This window comes from Dama dama, chromosome 21 (genome assembly GCF_033118175.1).
Source record: "Dama dama isolate Ldn47 chromosome 21, ASM3311817v1, whole genome shotgun sequence".
NCBI lineage: Eukaryota > Metazoa > Chordata > Mammalia > Artiodactyla > Cervidae > Dama > Dama dama.
In genome coordinates, this window is record NC_083701.1 from 79059455 (window position 1) to 79078961 (window position 19507).

The window sequence follows — 19507 nt, forward strand, 5'->3', positions numbered from 1 at the left end:
CATGAGGGAAGATGAAAGTAGGATGAGGCTAAAACTGTATCAGATTCTGAGGACAGACCAAGGTTGAGGGTTGTGTCTTGCAGTTAAAATGAAAAGCTAGCTTGTTTTAAAAAAAAGCGAACTCACATCAAGAAGCCCTCTGCTTCAGGGATACCAAGGGGGACGTGGGATGGACTGAGACACACTGCTGTGCATGAAACAGACAAGCAAAGGGAGCCTCCGTGCAGCAGAGGGGACTCTGCTCTGCGGCGACTGGACGGAAGGAAATCCAGAACAGAGGGGACGTGTGTACACACGGCTGGCTCACTGCAGTAGAGCAGACATAACACAGCAGTGTGAGCAACTCCACTCCAATAAGGAAGAAACTCTGCTCCCCCTCACTTGTCTTCAATACTCACGCTTTGAATGCAACCAAAATTGATCGAATCTTGTGTGTTGGAATTTTTTACAATTGCAACACACTCTTTTTATTAGTAGACTTGAGCTATTTGTTTACATCATGGTTCTCCCTGATTCAGTGCAAGATCAACTCGAATGAAAAAAAGAGAAGAACATGGCTGTTCTGTAGGTCTCTCCCTCTAGGGGACCGTAAGCCCCTCTGGAAGCTGCGATCATGCTAGGACTTAGGAGATGCTCAGTCAGTACCTGTGGACCAGAACTGAATAAGAAACAAGCCTCACGAGCTTGAAGATGCGACTGGAATGGAAAGAGTTAAAAAAAAAAAAAGCACCCAGGATTTCTGAAAGAACACCTTGCTGGGTGTGGAGAGTAAGTGTGGGAAAGGTGCTTTCTCTGGCATAAAGACGCAGTGGGAGGAAAAAGGAGTGGAAGCAGAGCCAAATACTTTCACAGAACAACCTTCTGTCCTAAGGAGAGAGTGACTTAACGGTATGCAACACACCTGTGCCTGCCCAACGGCACAGTGATTAGGAAATACTGTTATCGCCTTCAAAAGGAAGCTTTCTGAAACATTAAATATGATAACCTCCTGCTGGATTTTCCCACAGCGATTGCAGTAACTGCTTCTAATCATGCAGCTGAAAAGATAAGGCAAGTGAGATCTGAGAGAGACGACGCCGGGTGCCCAGGGAGAAACGCTGTTCCCGAGGGTGATCCATCAAGTGTTCCACTTTAGGGACCAACTCTGGTTCAAAAAAAATTTTTTTTTTCTTCCAGAGTACTTGGCTTCTGATAACTGTAATTATGAAGATGTAGGCAGTGACGGTCCAGGGAGTTGTACAACTGCAAATCAGCCTATTTAACTTCAAACCCTACATTGTTTTAACTAGTCAAATACAGATTTTCTAAGGTGATTAAAAAAAATCCTATTTACAAGATTCTAGAACACATTAGCAATCAAAGATTTAATCTGAATTTTAATGCTGTTGCCAAGGAACAAAAAAATTATTAGGTTTTTTTTCCCCGCCATTATATATTTATTTGAAGCACATGAAAGAACTTTCCTAAGTGTGACTAGCTCACAGTGTCTTTCTCAAAGATAAATATATGCTTCAACTTATGTTTAATATAGGTCAAGCACGATCATGTTTTTTTTTAATGCCGCAGAAAGGGAAAATATCCTGCAACTGGTTTAGTTACGGCAATAATAGGGTATGATCCAGGCAATGAAACTTCTCTTCCCATGTGCCTCTGTTCCCCTTCATGAAACCAACTGGAGGGAACAGGAAACGGTTGGTGAATCCAATATTAAGAAGATTAACTTCACTACTGGTTAGCAAGAAGCTGGAGAGGCTCTGAGAAGTTCGTTAGACCATACAACGTCTTAAAGCCTGACACAACTCAGTAACTAGGAATGGAATGCTGCAAAGTCTTGGAACAAAGGATCCTTCCCTCTCTAAATTCCTCCTACCTCTGCTCTCAGCACCCACCAGCCCAGAATAGTCTGCAACAGCAGAAATTTTTCAGACCTTCACATAAAAAGCTCAGAGGGTCAGGCCTTTCTTTCAAGTTGACTAACCTAAAGGTTACTTAAAGAGAGCAATTTGCTCATTCATTCATTCACTCAAGTAGTAGTTACTGAGTGCCCACTGAGTTCCCAGTAATCCTCTAAACATTGGAATATAGCTTCCCAGAGGGGGAATCAGATAAGAAACCAAGAAGCAATACACAGTAGCACATGCACTATTTACATATATTCACATACATGCATACATGGGTGCATGCATGCTAAGTTGCTTCAGTCATGTCTGACCCCGGGGACTGTAGCCCGCCAGGCTCCTGTCCACGGGCTTCTCCAGGCAAGAATACTACGGTGGGTTGCCATGCCCTCCTCCAGGAGCTCTTCCCAATCCAGGGACCGAACATGTATCTGTTAGGTCTCCTGCAGTGGCAGGCAGGTTCTTCACTAGCACTAGCGCCACCTGGGAAGCCCACACACATACCATGCACACATCTGCCCTCCATGTCTAGAGAGATAGGACCTGCAGTTACCAAGGGCTGACTGCACTACCCCACTTTACATAATGAATATGAGTGTCAGTGAATTTCAGAGTCCACAGGGGTCTTGGAACCCATCTTCCAAGGATACTGAGGGGCGACTGTACTGAAGAATATAATAAGTAAGTATTAGACTGGCCAAAAAGTTTGCTCATCCTTTTCCATAACTTACAAAAAACCCAAATGAACTTTGTGGCTAACCCAATACTATGACGCTGTAGGAAGAAATCAGGGTAAAGATATAAAGGAGGTTGTTATTAATAACAATCTTATTAATTTGCCTCAAGATGCCAATTCTTCAGTTTTCAGATGATAACTACTTTAGTTCACATTTGGTACTGCTGGTTTTTACCAGCAATTTAGTCAGTAATTCAGGGATGATTCTAGATTGTGGGCTCTTAGAGCTTGCCCCTCACCCCCACGTCTCAGTGAAGGCTCGTAATCCCGATCCCTGGGACACTGGGGATAAAGAGCAAAGGTTTCAGGGAAGGAGTCGCATCTTCCAAGCTGTACACTCGTCTCCTGAGAAAGGCTGGAGAAGGGCCACAGTCATACCTTCTGTGCAGCTTCCTGGTTCTCGTGCGTCCTTACAAAGCCATCTTTAAATGACCCACCCCTGGCTGGTTTACTCTAGTGACTCACGGTTCTGTTACTGACTGGCCACGTGGCATCGTGGGTGTGTGTTTGTGTGTGTGTTTCCAAACCCCCACTCTGCATAAGGATACAGCCAGGGCCCCCCCCACCCACCCCTACTCCAGTATGACCTTGTCTTAACTAACTACAGTGGCAAGGATCCTATTTCCAAAATACTGGGGGAAAGGACCTCAACACTCGAATTGGGAGGGGACATATTTAACTCATAACAAACAGTAGAATCTGTAAATGTGTTAAAACAAGACTGGAGAGGAGAGCCAAAAATCAAGGAGACCAGTGTGGACAGGAAACCTGACAGAGGGAACTTGTGAAGCGGGGGCAGGAGGCTCGCCGGGGCTGGGATGGCCCCGGGGGCCTCGGAGACGGAGAAGCCGCACTGCAGCGGGGACGCGGCTTCCCTGAGGCTGGAAGGAGGCAGCGGCGGACAAGAACGAACTCTTCTGTGTCCAGCTCAGGCTTTGGCTCTGCAAGAGCATGCCGTACTGTCCCCCGCTTGCAGGATTCCTCCCCATCACGCGTGCAGCGCTTACTATCCATAACACTCACTCAGCAAAGCTGCCGCTCTGTGTCAGGTGTGCTTTCTAGGTACGTTCCTCCTCTACAGCTGTACCAGCGAAACTTTCCATCTTCCCAAAGGATGCCCACACATGTACAAATTTGAATATATCTTAAAACATTAGGTAGCTGGAAATGTATTTTATAAATCAGTGTCTGAGATTGATCCTTTAAAATTGTTTCAGATCATCCTTCCAGGCCTTATGGATATTTTCAAAAAATATATAACTTAATTCAGGACTTGAAACAGTTATAAAGTTATATTCATTTTTTCCTCTGACAAATACAGGCTGATTAGCATACTGGGGACACAGTCTCCAGTCATTTCATAATTACTGAGGCAAAGATAAATTTGTGGAGAGTACATTTTCTGGAAGAATGAGAAATAATGATTCTGGGACACCTATAATTGAAAATGAAAAGTACTCACATAAAAACTGTAGAATTCAAAAACTTGAAAACCACTAAATCCATTTCAAAATTCTGTTTCCCAAGTGTTAGACGGATCAGCATAGAGCACCTGGGTTTGTTAATTAAGTTCCTCTTTCAAGCAGGTATTGATACAATGAAGACCTACGGAGACATTGCTGAATCGTTAAAGATCCAGCACATGTTCATTATTTGGGCTTCTCCCATGGCTCAGTGGTGGAGAATCCGCCTCCCAACGCTGGAGACACAGGTTCGATCCCCAGGTCAGGAAGATCCTCTGGAGAAGGAAATGGCAACGCACTCCAGTATTCCTGCCTGGGAAATCCCATGGACAGAGGAGCCTGGTGGGCTACAGTCCACGGGGTCGCAAAAGAGTCAGACACGACTTAACGACTAAACACCACCACCAACAATGTACCCCACTGAGGAATCTATGAATCTCACCAAAGCTGCGTGTCCTCAGTTTTACCCAATCCTGCCAAGTTAGGGCCATGGCTCACGACCAGCAGACAGCTGTCAATGAGGCAGTGCTGTTCAGCCCACTGAATTCTTTATGGGGGATAAGACCTGATCTCTCACGATCATTGAGTCTAGTGCGGGAGAACAAATACAATAATAACCAACACCCTTTGGTACTTTGGTACAAACACGGAGCTAAATACTGTATTCAGTTCTATATTCACTATTTCAGTTCTCATGTCAGCCCCATAAAGCGCCGCTGCCACCCCAGGTGAGCGAGGGGAGAACTGGGCGCTAGACAGGGGAGGCCGTCGTCCAAGGCCACACGCCGGGTCTGTCCACTTTGCCAGTGCAGAGTCTACCTTGGTCTGTCACTCTGAGATTCAACAGTTCCTTTGTCACCATAACAGGAGCGGTAGATCAAAAGAAGGGTATGATGTTCACGCCATCTGTGTACTCTAAAGTGTAAATAAATGAAAATCAACCCACAAGATCCAGAGACAAAACAGAAAAGAGAAGTCTTCCACACTGCATAAGCGCCTCAGCTGCCCACCTTAAGATGAATCTGATTAGCCCAGTTCACCATGAACTCCACCGCTCCTGGCTGTTTCAAACTTTGTTCACTACTTTGCAGTTAATGAGCAGGTTTTTGGCCAGTGGTTCTCAGCCCCTGAATGTACATTAAAATCACCCAGGGAGCCTGTAAACTGACTAATACCCAGAATAAATCTCTGACTAATTAAAATCAGGATCCCTTAGGGAGGGATCCAGACATGAGGATTTTTAAAGCTTCCTAAGTGTCTCTAACATTGGGCTTCCCATGTGGTTCCACAGTTAAAAAAACAAACAAACAAACAAAAACCCTGCCAATGCAAGAGACACAGGAGACATGAGTTTCGATCCCTGGGTTGGGAAGATCCCCTGGAGGGGGAAATGGCACCCCACTCCAGAATTCTCGCCTGGAAAAAAAAATCCCATGAACAGAGGAGCCTGGGGGGGCTACAGTCCCTGCACAAAGAGTTGGAATGATTGACTAAGTCCACAAGCAAATGTCTCTAATACATGGCCAAGTTTGAGAACCAGTGTTAGGCTGTACACCAGTGCCGATTTTGCCCTCCAGGGGACACTGGGTGATGTCTGGAGACATTTTGTTATTACAAGTAGGGACAGAGGATGCCACCTGCATCCAGTGGGTAGAGGCCAGAGATGCTGCCAAACATCCTACGTTACAAAGGACTGATCTAGTCCAAAATGTCAATGGCACTGACGGTGAGAAATGCAACGCTCCCTTTTGGTTCAACTGATCTAACTTGTTTGTGCACAACCTACTTGCAGAGACTGTGCAGTCAACTAAGTAGAACTGCAAGTCTCTCCGTTAACCTCATGCTCACAGAAATGAAAGACCAGGTGAAGGTGGCCAAGTCTGCCTCACAGGGTTTCCTGGGTGTAATGTACTCAATCTTGGTTGTGTCTGAACCAGCCTTTCCAAGAGATTTGGGATGGAAATCTTCCATCATGCTTTCTTCTGAACACTTTAAATCAGGAAATGAGACTCCAATGAAGCCCAAGTTGATATACCATGCCTTCTCCAAAGCAGTGAATGGCACCTAGAGTGAATACTTGCAGTTCTCTGCCTGGATGGCATCTTCTGGACAGGAGGTACTGGTGACCCTCCCCCTGGAGTAGGGAATGGCTGTCCTCTCCAGCATTCTTGCCTGGAGAATCCCATGCACAGAGGAGACTGGCAGGCCGCAGTCCATGGGGTCGCAAGGAGTTGGACAGGACTGAAGCAGCTTAGCACACACGCGCTGGTGACCCTCACAGAGACACCAGCAAGAGTATCAGCAAGGTAACACCCCCAGCAGCCAACCTAAATGAAAAGATGAGTTGGTAAAAGAAGTTTTACTCCCTTCCTCACCTCTCATGGGACCTGATGCATTTCAGAGTGGCTAAGTGCTCACCGTGGGGTCTTTATGGGTTCATTTCCATCATCATCTTACATTCCCGCTCTGCTACCAGTGTTTTCTGGGGTTCTATCCCAAATAAAATTCTTACACTGAGATGCTCATCTGAGGTTCTGCTTCTAGGGAACACAAAAATGAAACAAAACTCGAAATATGTGACACTATCAGATACGAATGATACACTGGAAAATGAAGTGGACAGAAAGGTACATAGAGAGATCAGAGTCAATAATGGTGCAAAAATATATCTTCAAAAAACCATTATTCACAGATTCATAGAGAACAGCCAAGTCACTGCATCCATAAAACAAGAGGATGCTATATACATATATTAAAAAAAGAATGAACAATGAGACCAAGAAAATGTTCTGGAACTTAACAACAGAACAGATAAGATTTCTAAAGATTCAATACAAGAGTTATAGATACAAATCTAGTAACTGCCCCTGAAAATGAACAAACACAACAGAGAATGGCAGTCAGAAAGAAAAGTAACAACAAAGATTAGCTTCTTACTGGGTCAGTAGAGAGGGTCCTGTATCCAGCACCAGGATCTGCACCCCGAGAGCAGTAACAAGAGGAGAGAAGCTGCCAAAGGAATAACACAGTAATGCGTTCTAGAACTGAAGCAAAGCAGCCTTCAGACCACAGGTCCCAATCTATTCAGTAAATGGCCCCCTGAATGTCTTAGTTATTTTTCTTCATGACATCCCCAGGCACAAAGAAATACCTAACAATTCGATTTAGTAAGTAGCTAAGTCCTAACAACATAGTACATCTTTGAAAAAAAATGAAAGGGTGAGTTGCTCAGTCATGTCTGATTGTTTGTGACCCCATGGACTGCAGCCTGCCAGGATCCTCTGTCCATGGGATTCTCCAGGCAAGAATACTGGACTGGGTAGTCATCCCCTTCTCTGAGAGATCTTCCCCACCTAGGGATTGAATCCAGATCTCCTGCATTGCAGGTAGATTCTTTACCATCTGAACCATCAGGGAAGCCCCTAGTACATCTTTATGTCCTGAAAAATTAGCGTTTGTTGGGCACTATACAACTTCTCAAGCCTTGAAATCATATTGGATACTGCTGCCTCCATTTTCTGTTTCACACTACTTTCACTTAGCACTTATTAAATTTAAATTTAATTTAATTTCTTAAATTAAATTTCTTAAATTAAGAAATTTCTTAATTTCTTATCATAGCAATTGCAGAAAATCCATCTTTGCAAAGATATTGATATCACTGAAGGAATGTAGCAATTTAACATTGAAACTCCCTTTAGCCGTCTGCCTGGTGTACAACAGATGCTGCTGCTTTCCTTGAAACTTTAAAATGTTCCGCACCCTATGGAACCTTGTACATTTTGGGAACTACGGATCTGGTCTATTGGTGTCCGTTAAGTGCTTAGAAAAATGATTACCAAAAGCCTCACACCTTGTCAAGTTACTCTACACAACTGAGACTATCAGATAAAAAAGAAGTATTAAGACTTTCCAGAGGAAAGAAATAGTTCACACGTGAAAGAAAGAGAATGGCGTAAGACTGGTGAGAAAAGAGACCAAAGATATTATCACATGTCAGCTTCCCAGACACACTTTCTCAGAAAGCCACTGAAGGATGTGCTCCAACGAAAGTAGGGAGTAAACAAAACATGGAGGTGACGTTTGATCAGGAAAGCAGACACAGGAGAAAGCCAAGGACAGCCAAGACAGAGCCGGTCCAGAGCGGCAGGGCTCCAGGAGAAAAACAAACAGAATGGGTGCATTATTTGATATGTGTGAACATTTGAAAAAATTATTGCTAGAAATTTGACACGTTATTACTGCATTTGGAAAATAAAAATTGAGCTAGGCATAAGAAAACAAAGCAAATGGGGGGGAAAAAAAGAGGAAAACTGTTAGTATTAATAACTGCAAGAATCCTGATCATAGAATACTACTTAACTGGAAAATGGAGCAATACTGACATCATTATAATTTTATATACATAAAGCAATTTAGTCAGTGATGGCTAAATTTGATATATCAAGAAATAGCAGTATAGCCATATTATTCAGAATATTAGAATATGTATTCTAGTATGAATACTAATAAATATTAATACTAAAAATAAATACTAATACTAAAAATAAATACTAATACTAATAAAAATATGCATTCCAGTATTCTAAATAATCTGCCCATACTGCTATTAGGATAGTCTAAATAACATGCTTATATTGTGATATATTCTAATATTATGGGGAACAGGAGAGAAGACATGAGGGAGGGTAGGGGAAGGAATGCTATAAACATAAATTATTTTAATTTAGAAAAATCTAAAGATGAAGTAGAGAACAGAGGATGATATGTGGATATCACAAGCAAAAAAGAAAAGCCATTAACTTGATCTTCTATGCAGACGAAACTGCATGAGGTGCAGGGCCCCAAAGAGCCACGTAATTCCTGTATTTTACGCTCCTGTCTCCTTGTGTGGTCCTACTGGGCAAGTCACCTCTTCTGGGAAGCACTCCTTTCCACTTCATGTAGACTTAGTACCTTCAGATATTCCATAAGTTCTGTTACAAGATTTCCTCCTTTGTAATTTATATGATTATAGAACTTATCTGTAATTTATATAAATGCAGTTTATTATTCTACCCCTGTCTCCCCCTCCAGGCTGTTCCATTTTAGAAGAGCGGGAATTTCATTTCATTCCTCTATAGATTTTTGCTTCAATCTACCAACAAGGTCCCATCTTACTAAGCATCCTAAGACAAACGATCTTCTCTCTTTGTTTTTGCTTTGGGTGCACGGGCTCCTGCCGCAGCTGCAAGCTCTCTCTCACAGCAGCGCCGGGGCTCCTCCAGCTGCGGGGGCTCCACGGGGCCTCTTTAGTGGCAGCACTGGCAGCACGGAGCCCCCGACCGGGGATCGAGTGGACCCACATCCGCTGCGCTGGACGACGGGTTCTCAGCCACTGGACCACCAGGAAAGTACCAGAAAACGGCTTTAATAACGAGCTGTGTAACAATTTTACACCATAACTCATCAATTCAAACTGCCCGTTTTTTTTTTTTTCCCTTCATATTTGATCATCTCTGAATTAGGGAATGGCCTTAAAGTTTCTGAAGGCCTGGATGGAAAGCAAGTTCTTACACAGAGTATTTATAATTTTTCCTCTCATTCATCGAGGGCCCTCCCAATCTGAGGACACTTTAGATTATCTGCCTAAGTACTTGTTAACATTCACACTGACATTCTAAATTCAGATCTAAATATTTATTAGAACCAACTTGCAATTCAGGGCTTCCCTAGTGGTTCAGCAGTAAACAATCTGCCTGCCAATGCCAGAGATGCAGGTTCAATCCCTGTGTTGGGAGGATCCCCTGGAGGAGGGCATGGCCACCCACTGCAGTCTTCTTGCCTGGGAGATCCCATGGACAGAGGAGCCTGGTGGGCTATAGTCCATGCAGTCACAAAGAACTGGATATGACTTAGTGACTAAACAACAACAACAAAACTTGCAATCACAATCACAGGGGATGCATTTTTCCTTCTTTCCAGCAGTACCAAGTTTGAGGTAAGTTCCTTTGTTGTCCCTACCTACGTGGTGGCTTAATCCTCACCTAGCCCTGCGCTGAAGGCTCACACTCTGGTGCCCAGTTTCAGGGAGGCTCCCGTGAGACCCCCTTCTTCATTTCTTCTTTCCTGAGGACACTAAGTTTATCTTCCACCTGATGGTCTCTTGGATTCCACAAAACTCAGTACTAAATAACAAAAAAAACCCCACTAAAGTGTATTTTTATTTAGTGACAGTTATATGTTTCACACATTTAAATAAAAACACTTGGGTTTCTTTGGGCTAATAAGATCTTGGCATTTCTATAATTACTAGAAAAATTTTAAAAGAGTTTTGAATTTTGCTTTGTTGGTTAAATCCTTATTTGCTCACTATCCTTTCACAAAACACTTTTCTGCATGTTCCTGCATATCAGCATTTTAAGACACAGTTCACATTTTTCCACTAAAAACCACAGCAGCCTACGCTGTGGTTTGGTCAAAGGAAAGTATCTGATTCGACTAAAAATCATCAATGAAATACACTCTTGTGGGATCGTAACTCACCCCCACATGGCAAACAAACTCTGCTAGGCCATCTCTTACATCAGCCAGTTTCCTCGCGTGGTAAATCCCAAACTGTCCCCCGTGCCTGCATTACGGGACCTATGATTGAACCCTCTATCCAAAAACAAGACGGGGCTAAGCATGAGATCTGACATACTGTATGGTCAGTCATCATTTAGTGCAGACTACGTTCCAGGCAATGAGCTAACCACTTCACATACACAATCACTCTACTCCTCACGATGAACCTACTTAATTAGAAACTGAGGCTTGTCATTAAATACCTTGCACAAGATCACAAGCTAGAAAGCAGCAGCATGCAAATTTAAGCCTAGACAGAATACATCTAAAGCCTACTCTCTAAACCACTGCTTTTTACCTCTTTGAGAAAAAAAAAAAAAAATTGCAACAGGAAGAAACAAGGGCAGTCTGAACAGCAATGCAAACAAACTGGATATGTCAATTGCAGCCACCCTCAGCAATTGTTAAATTTTAGTCACAGCCTCTTGCATTTATGCACAAGCTGACACTTCAGTCCACAGGGAGGAGAAGCAGTTTTAAAAAGTACTGAGCTGAAGTATGGGTCATCCTTTTAATTTCCATGATAATCACTATTAATCATGAACTTTTCCATCTTGTCTATTTCGTGTTGGGGATGGGGCTCATTTGCGTGGGTCTGTTAGGACATTTATTTCATGGTGCACATTACATATTTTCCCATAAGTCTCACTCTGCAGGCCAGAGCTAAAGGCAAGTGCTATTATAGATCAAAGCCAGTGAAGTGGGTAATGAGGTTTGGTATATAAAACACATTATAAATGTGGGGGGAAAGTCTGGCTTTTCTTTAACATTAACTGCTTTGAAATGCATCATCTGAAGTAGAATTCTCAGTAGGCCACAGGCTGCTAGAGAAGAACTTCCTCTCCACACAGACCACTGGTAGCCTTGGTTAGATGTGTTTCACATATGTAGACCCTATGCAATGAGTTATTTTTCATACATACTCCATGGTATGTATTAAAATGCACCACTAAATGAGAAGAGCAACCCCCCGCCCGCAGAAAGAAGGAACTAAAAGATCAGCTTCACTTAAGGAACATGGTCTGAATTCTCAGACTGATACATAAGCTTAAAAAAGAAACAATTAAAATATCTAAGCAGACAGTTTTCATCTCCTTTGGTAGAAAGCCTTCTTACTTATTTGGACAAGGAGGTTGCTCAGCCACAGGGGGGCAAAGGCAAAGTGGTTCTAAATATAGCATGAAAAGGATAATTACCCTTTCCCATCACTTTTAAAATCAAGTCTGGCTCCTCTTTTGTCAACTGTCTTTCAAGACTGGTCTGTGCTAAGTAAGTGCTTCCTGGGTTTAAAAAGTCCCTTCTTCATTATTCTTCTCTACAGGGAAAGGTATGGTTTCCTTACCAGATGCCAAATGTTTATCTCCGTAGTCTAACAGCATGAGTGCTGGAGGACGGGAGTCGTAAAAAAGGGTCATTGATAAGTCCCCAAATTCTTTCTCTCTTTCCCTCCTTCCTTCTGCCTGTCCTGCCATTTTTTTCCCCTCCCTAACACATTTTAACAGCTTAATGTATGCCAGGTGTATGCATGAATGCTCAGTCATTCAGTCGTTCCAATTCTTTGTGACCCCATGGACTGGAGCCCACCAGGCTCCTCTGCCCATGGGATTCTCCAGGCAAGAATACTGGAGGGGGTTGCTGTTTCCTCCTCCAGGGCATCTTCCCGGCCCAGAGATTGAACCTGAGTCTCTTCTGTCTTCTGCATTGGCAGGCGAATTCTTTACTACTGGGCTACCTGGTAAGCCCAATGTATACCAGGTACTATTGCTTTATATGCTGGGGTAAAAATCACCCTATCTGTCTTACTAATCTCCACTACTTCACATGCATGCATGTTAAGTTGCTTCAGTTGTGTCTGACTCTGCAACCCTATGGATGGTAGCCCACCAGACTCCTCTGTCCATGGGCTTCTCCAGGCAAGAATACTGGAGTGGGTTGTCATGCCCTCCTCCAGGGAGTCTTCCTGACTCAGAGATCAAACGCGAGTTTCTTATGTCTCCTGCATTGACAGGGGGATTCTTTACCATTAGCACCACCTGGGAAGCCCTCCAAGTACTGCACAATCAGCCTTAAATGCCCTACCTCCCTGCTTGCTGCAAGGAGAAGCCACGTCTTACTCCTCTCAGGCTTCTCCTAGTCCCTGCATGATGTCTTGGGCTGGTGTCAGTGTGCAGCAGAAAAGTTGACGGAGTGTTGGGTAACCTGACTTCCAGCCCCATCACTGACCAGGTAGCCTGGGACCAGTCACCCAACCCCGGCATTTCCGTTTCCTCCTGTACAGAAGGGGATTGTAACACCTGTCCACTCCCCACAAAGGGGTGACCTGGTGACAAAACCATAATGCATGTGAAGCCCCTCTACAAACCTAAGTCCTGCTCAGGGAGGTGCCCCCAAGTAGAATTCAGGATCAGGTGCCTGCACCCCAGGGTGGCTGGGTGGGTGCAGGGGGCCACTCACCTCACAAGTCTCACCAACTTACGCTAGAAGCATGCTTGAGGGAGTGAGCTTCTGGAAATGTGACACCAAGTGTGACATTTCCCTGCCTCAAACACTTCACCCTCAGAATGAAATACAACTCTAACAAGCCCTACAAGCCTTGACCCTGCTCGATCCTCTCATCTTTTCTCACTCCTGCCCCTCAGCAAGGTCTAAAGGGTACATTCTTCCCACTCACACTCAGCTACAGCTGATGGCCAAACTCTTTTTTGGGCTGAGGCACTGGCCTTCCCCTAGCCCAAGAGGGGTTCAGCTTCCCTTCCCATGGGCAAACACCGCGGCAGCCCGTAATGCCCTTTGAAGTTCAAATTCTCATCCAGTCCTGAGGTCATACGCCAGCAAACTCACGACCCTTCCCCTGCAGCCCCCACTGCCCCCCCACCCCCCAAGCACTGGAGAAAGTGGTTGTGAAAGTGACATTTCAGACTCTCCACACCAAGCATTCTTGGGTGGTACTAAGGAAGGAGCTTTGAGGGACAGGGTGAATGTCAACAACCGTTTCTGACCTTCTCGCTTGAGTCTCCATTTTTCGAGTCCAGTTCCACGGGAGACTTTTGTACTCAAGGATAATTCTGTCCACCCCTCCACTCTCAGAACACCCTGCACTCCTTGATCTCAACAACTTCTGAAGAAACTGACTTTGTTGTCACTTCAGGTACAAAAAGGTTGATATAGTTCAAATTATGATTTTACTATTAATATAAGGGCAAAAACTCCCCCACTCCCCGTCCCCTACCCAAAGCTTCCAAAGGCATTTGTGCAGGCGTGCCCTGCCCTATTACAGAGGGTGCACCCCTGGAGTTATGGGGCACAATATCTGCACCGCTGAATGCAGGGTCCCTGTTCTCCACTCCCTAAAATGGGAAATGAGTCTCTAGTGTGAAGATTTCTGATCTTAACTTTGATGCAGGTTTGGTTTGACACTGACTTAACTGGCATAGTTTATTCACTATTTAAAGTCTGAATTGCAGTTTAGTCTTTGCTCACCATGTGTCCAACAATGGAGCCTCCATCGCATTGCAAATTTGGGCCATATCATGGCAGCTCCCTCTGGACAGCCAGACACTCGGTGATTAAGTTGGGGCTCAGTGTCCATTCCCGCCTCTCCCTCCGGGTGACTGCACAATGACTGTTTCCGGTTCCAGGCTGCCGCCTGATGTCAGCACGCAAGGGGTGCAAAGAGCATCTTGAGTCCGGTAACTGATGACGCTTCCACTGACTCAAGCAGACAGCTGAAGCAGAAGTCAGTTTCAGTCCCACCTCAAGCTTTTAAGTCTGACAGACCAGCATATCTTCTGTTAGTTGAAGCACATAACCTGTTGTTTATCAACTTCAGTTTCCATTCAGTAAAATTAGCAACAGTAGCACTAGCCTCAAAGAGTTACTCAAAGAGTAACATCAACATAGGTAACAAATATAACAAATGCAGCCCTGCATATATTAAGTCCTCAAGAGATATGAGCTGTTGCTGTGATTCCTTTCGCCCACAGCAATGGTCTCCTAACGTTACAGTTCTATAGTACAAGAAAAAAATAAATAAAAACAAAAATTTAAAAATATAAACTCTAGTAGAGGAATAGGAAAAGTCTGTTCCTTAGCAAGGGACAGTTTCATCTTCATTTGAATTATAAAAATAACTAAGCACAGCAGGCATTTGATATATGCCCCCAGTTCCCTTTAAGAAAATTCTCAGAGTGCTCTTCCTTACAGCAGCCCAGTAAATAAGCATTTATTTATTCTCATTTTTCAGAAGACACTGAGGCTCGGGGAGGTTAAGATCCTTCTACGATATAATCTAAGACTAGAATACAGGCACTGAAATTTGCTGGGCTTCATTTCAGAAGATGTACCATTAGTAGCTGGACAGAGGAGCCTGGGGGGGCTACAGTCCATGGGGTTGCAGAGTCGACATGAATGGGCAAGGCATACACACACACCATTAGTTGAGGCAGTGAATTTCCACTAGGGGGCACATGTCATGAAATGAGCAGTCATATTGGCATTGGTTGAAGAACTCAACTAGTCTCCATCTGCTCCCTCAAAAAACAGACCAGAAAAAGCAAACTAAGTTAAAAAAAAAAAGTCTTTGCCATATAAATATATATTTAATGCAGCTCCCTTAGCCCTCTCATCCAACTAGATTACATCGGCACAGTCTTTCCTACGTAGAAATTCTGGAATCAGATTGCATTTCCGTGCAGAAGCAGTGCACAGGTGAGTTTTAAAAGCCCTTCCGGTGGTTCTGGCAAGTCCCTTAAGCTGGGAACCCTGTCCTAGTGCTAGCCAAGCTACAAGAGAGAAGTTATGTGCTACTGGATTTGATGATACATGACCATGCCCACCTCATTCAGGATCAATACTCTCAGAAGAAGAGATACTGTTTTGGTGGTGAGGGGGTTTCTGGTTTATCTTAATAGCAGCTGATTTCTGAACACTCAGGCTTAGAACAAGACTGCTGCTCCAAAGCCCAGGTGGGTCTTGTCTGTGCCCACAGTCTGAAGCCTACAGTCTTCCCCTAAAGTTCCTGCCTGGAACACACAACAATCTGTCCTAAGACTGTTACATATAGAGGTTTTTATAAAACTCACTTTTCAGTGACAACTGCTTGAATTATTTTCTTGACTAAATTTATTTTTAACTCCTGGAGTCATATTCTCTTCCTCTTTCGGGGTGAGGTAGATTTTTTTATTTATTTCTTTGCTAAGTCACTATTCACTAAATTGAAATGGAGGGGGACTAAAACAAAAGACATAATCAAGGGCAGTGCCTGAAATAGAAACGACCCCCTGATATTCTGCAGTAACACTGCAAGCCAAGCAGGTGTCCAGCCGTTTATAGTCCAAACTACACTTGCTCCAGATTCCACCTGCCCTTTGTCACACAAGCCAACACACACTTGAATCAAGAAACTTTTCTGTTTACTTATGTTAATCATCAAGCCAAAGCAAATAGCCTTACACTTTCTGGATCCCCGGTAGCAATTAAATATGAAGACATCACAAATACTCTAGACAAATAAGGGGTGGGGGGAACCTTCTGTATTCTAGGCCAGGAGGCGGGCCACCATCCATCAGAGTTGCATCGGCTGTTAGAGGGAAGAGCAGTTGGTTTCCAAACTTCAAACTTTGTCGGTTTCACAGGCCGCACCGCAACTGATGAGCAGGAAATTGACTCAAGTTCTTAATTTAGGACTTAAATCTACCACCAGTTTACAAGGTCTCAGTTGAAACATTCTGTATCAATGGCCATGGTTTCATTTATTCATTTACTCAGCAGGCATGACATGGAGCTCAAGGGAGAGGACCCATAATCAAATAAAAGACCCCAGACAACTCAATCTACAGTGTGGGGGCAGCTGGCTAAACAGACACTTACATTTCACACAAAGAGGTATGTACTCCTCAGCTGAGCGGCAGACAGGGACACGGAGGGAGAGACGCGAGCGCAGCTGCGGCGGGAAAGACGTCCACTCCCTCAGCGCCCCCACCGCCCCTCTTCCGCACAGACGGACACACAGCCACACCAGGACACACGCCGCAGACCATTCTACTCACACTCTCTAACCGGGGGATCGGGGACTACAGGTCTCAAGACAGGAGGTGCTAAGACACTTCATGAGCAGGGGAAACTGTTTACACATCTAAAGCTGTTTCCACACCACTCCGAGGGGGTGCTGGGGAAACATGGGGAAAACTCAGGCAAGAAAAAACACTCCAGCAGCCCTCCACCCAGAGCGACCTGGAATCCAGACCGACCGGCCAGGCACCTGGCAGCAGAAGCAAACTTTTGCGTAAAGCTGCAGCACACTTCTCAGCCCTTGGCACGACTAACCAGAAGCCCCGTTTCCAATTTGGAAGGAGGGAAGCCGGGAAGGGTGGTGAAAGTGTTGGCATTCACACGTGGCCCCCTCTCCGGCCCCTGTGGGACTCAAACCCCCACCGCCTCTTTTACGCAGGGGTGCCCAGGCTTCTGAGAGAAAATAGAGCAGAAATCTGTCAGAGTCGCGATCACTCGGTGAGCCGGCTCCGTAACGTGGCCGTGAACCCCTCACCGCCAGCTTCACCTGCAGCCCCTACACGACACCGGGATTTCGCGCGGATAAAAACGCGGCAACGTGCAGGACGCCCCCGGTCCTCTGCGGAGCACTGGGTAGGGGCTCAAGAAAGCTCGCTAGCCCGACCCTTCCCTCCAGCACTGCCAGGTCAACGCCCGGGACGACCCTGGGGTGGAGACGAGTTGCCCCCAGGAGGGTAGAAGTTGTCACAACTCCGCGCGCTGCGGCCTCCGGAGAGCGGCTGCAGGCGCGCGGGGAGGGTGGGGGCGCACCCAGAGCCACGCGCCCCGCGATTGCTCCCGGGGGGCGTGCGGACGGGGGGGTGGGGTGGGGTGGGGGGTGGAGAGGGGTTGGGGGGTGTTGGGGGCGCACCCCGAGCCGCGCGCCCAGCGATGGCCCCTGGGGGGGTGGGCGGACGGGGCGGGGTGGTGGGGTGAGGTGTTGGGGCGCTCCCCGCCTGCCCCGCGCCGGCCGCTCACCTTCCAGCAGCACCTCGCGGCCCGCGCGCTTCAGCGCCTGCACTGCCTCGTCGTGGGTGGCGTCGCGCAGGTCGGCGCCGTTCACGGAGAGGATGGCGTCGCCCACGTAGAGCGCCTGGGTCTGGTCGGCCGCCAGCCCCTTGAAGATCTTGCTGATGAGGATGGGCATCTTGTTCTCCTTACCGCCCTTGATGCTGATGCCCAGCCCGCCCAGCTCCTGCTTCAGCACCTTCACGCCGCGCTTCTGGCTGCACACGGCCTCAGGCACCCGCTCGGGCGGGTCGGTGAAGGCGGTACGGACCCCGGCGGCCGCCTCCGCGGGCCCCGCGCCCCGGCGGGACGAGCCTCCGGCGGCCGCCCCGAGGCCGTTGGCCGCGCCGTCCTCGCAGCTCAGCAGCAGGGCGTCCTCGCTCAAGTTCACCAGAACTTTGTGCCAGCGGTCCCGCACCAGAACTTCCAGCAGCCCGCTGCGCGGCGCGCGGCCGCCCCCGCCGGCCGGCCCAGCAGCTACCGCCATCTTTCCGGCATTCTCCAACGCGCGCCCGCGGGGCAAAGTGCGGGGGGCCGCGCGGGGAGCGACGAGCGCGCCGGGGGAACGCGGGGAGGGCCGCGCAGGGAGCGACGAGCGCGCCTCCGGGAAGGACGCGGTTCCGCTCCGGACTAGCCGAGCCGCTCCGCGCGAGCTGGCGGCCGCGCTCGGGCCGGCCCCCGGCCAGATCTGGGCGGGGTGGAGCGACCTAAAAGGAGAGACGGAACGGGAGGGGAGGAGAGGGGAGGAAAGAGACAGCTGCAAAACCCCGACCGAGGGGGCGGGACGGCTGTAGGACGGGCGGGGATGGGCGGGACCCGCGGCCGCTCACCTGTCCCGCCACCGGCTCCCCCCCCCCCCCACGCGCGCCGCCCCTGAGACCCCACGCAGCCCCGGGAACCCCACGCGGCCCTGGCCCTCTCCTCTCCCTGCCCCGCCCCGAGGACCCCAACCCTGCCCCGGGGACCCCACCCCGCTCCGGGGACCCCGTGCCTCCTCCGGGACCCCGCCCCGAGGACGCCCACAGCGCCCCGGGGACCCCGCCCCGCCCCGGGTACCCCACGCCGCCCCGGACACCCCCCTACCTCGGGCGAGCGCCGCGTCGCGCAGTCTGGCTGTCCCGCGCCGGTCCCCCCCGGATACTCCCAAACCCCCCTCACACCCTCTGCCGGATCGCCCCTTGGTCCGAACCCCAGCCGAGTTCTAGATTCAAGCCTCCTCGCTTCCTCCTCTCGCCCAGGTCTTACCTGTCTCTCCTCTCCGCCGGGATGCCCAGGTGGACTCAGAGACCTCGGGTTCCCCGAAAGTCACAAGGGAAAGGCTGGCCCGTGAATCCCAAGTGAAATGTCAGGATAACCCGAGTGCGGGACACCACCTTTATTTAAAGGCAGGACATCTTTGTGCCGGGTCTTGGGAGATGTGTCTCCGCCTGCCCCAGGCCCCAGGGACAGATGTTCTTCCAGTCCTAGCGGAATATATGCTCTCTGCTTCTGACCTATCTCCCCACCCCCCACGTCACCCCAAATGCTTCCTGTGGCTTTCTTTATTCCGAAGATCCAATCGAGAAAGTACATCTTAAAGAACGCAATTGCAATGGATTGTGTCTCCAAAGTTTCTTTATGGGTGACTTATTTGCAGCTCAAGTTGCATTTTTCCTGGGATGAGACATTATAATCCCTGGTTACCTTCCCAGTGGTAAGGTAAGCACTGGAAGTGCCAACATAACCCCTAGATGAATCTTCCAGAACCC

General features: G+C 47.4%; 1 protein-coding gene across 1 annotated transcript in view; it reads right to left on the reverse strand.

The window, feature by feature from the left end:
• Positions 1-18365, reverse strand: part of SNTB1 (syntrophin beta 1) — a 239868-nt gene extending 221503 nt beyond the window's left edge. The window contains exon 1 of the mRNA XM_061123889.1: positions 17730-18365. Coding sequence (XP_060979872.1) covers positions 17730-18246 — 517 coding nt within the window. The 5' untranslated portion in view covers positions 18247-18365. The remainder of the gene's footprint in view (positions 1-17729) is intronic.
• Between the last annotated feature and the right edge of the window lie 1142 nt (positions 18366-19507).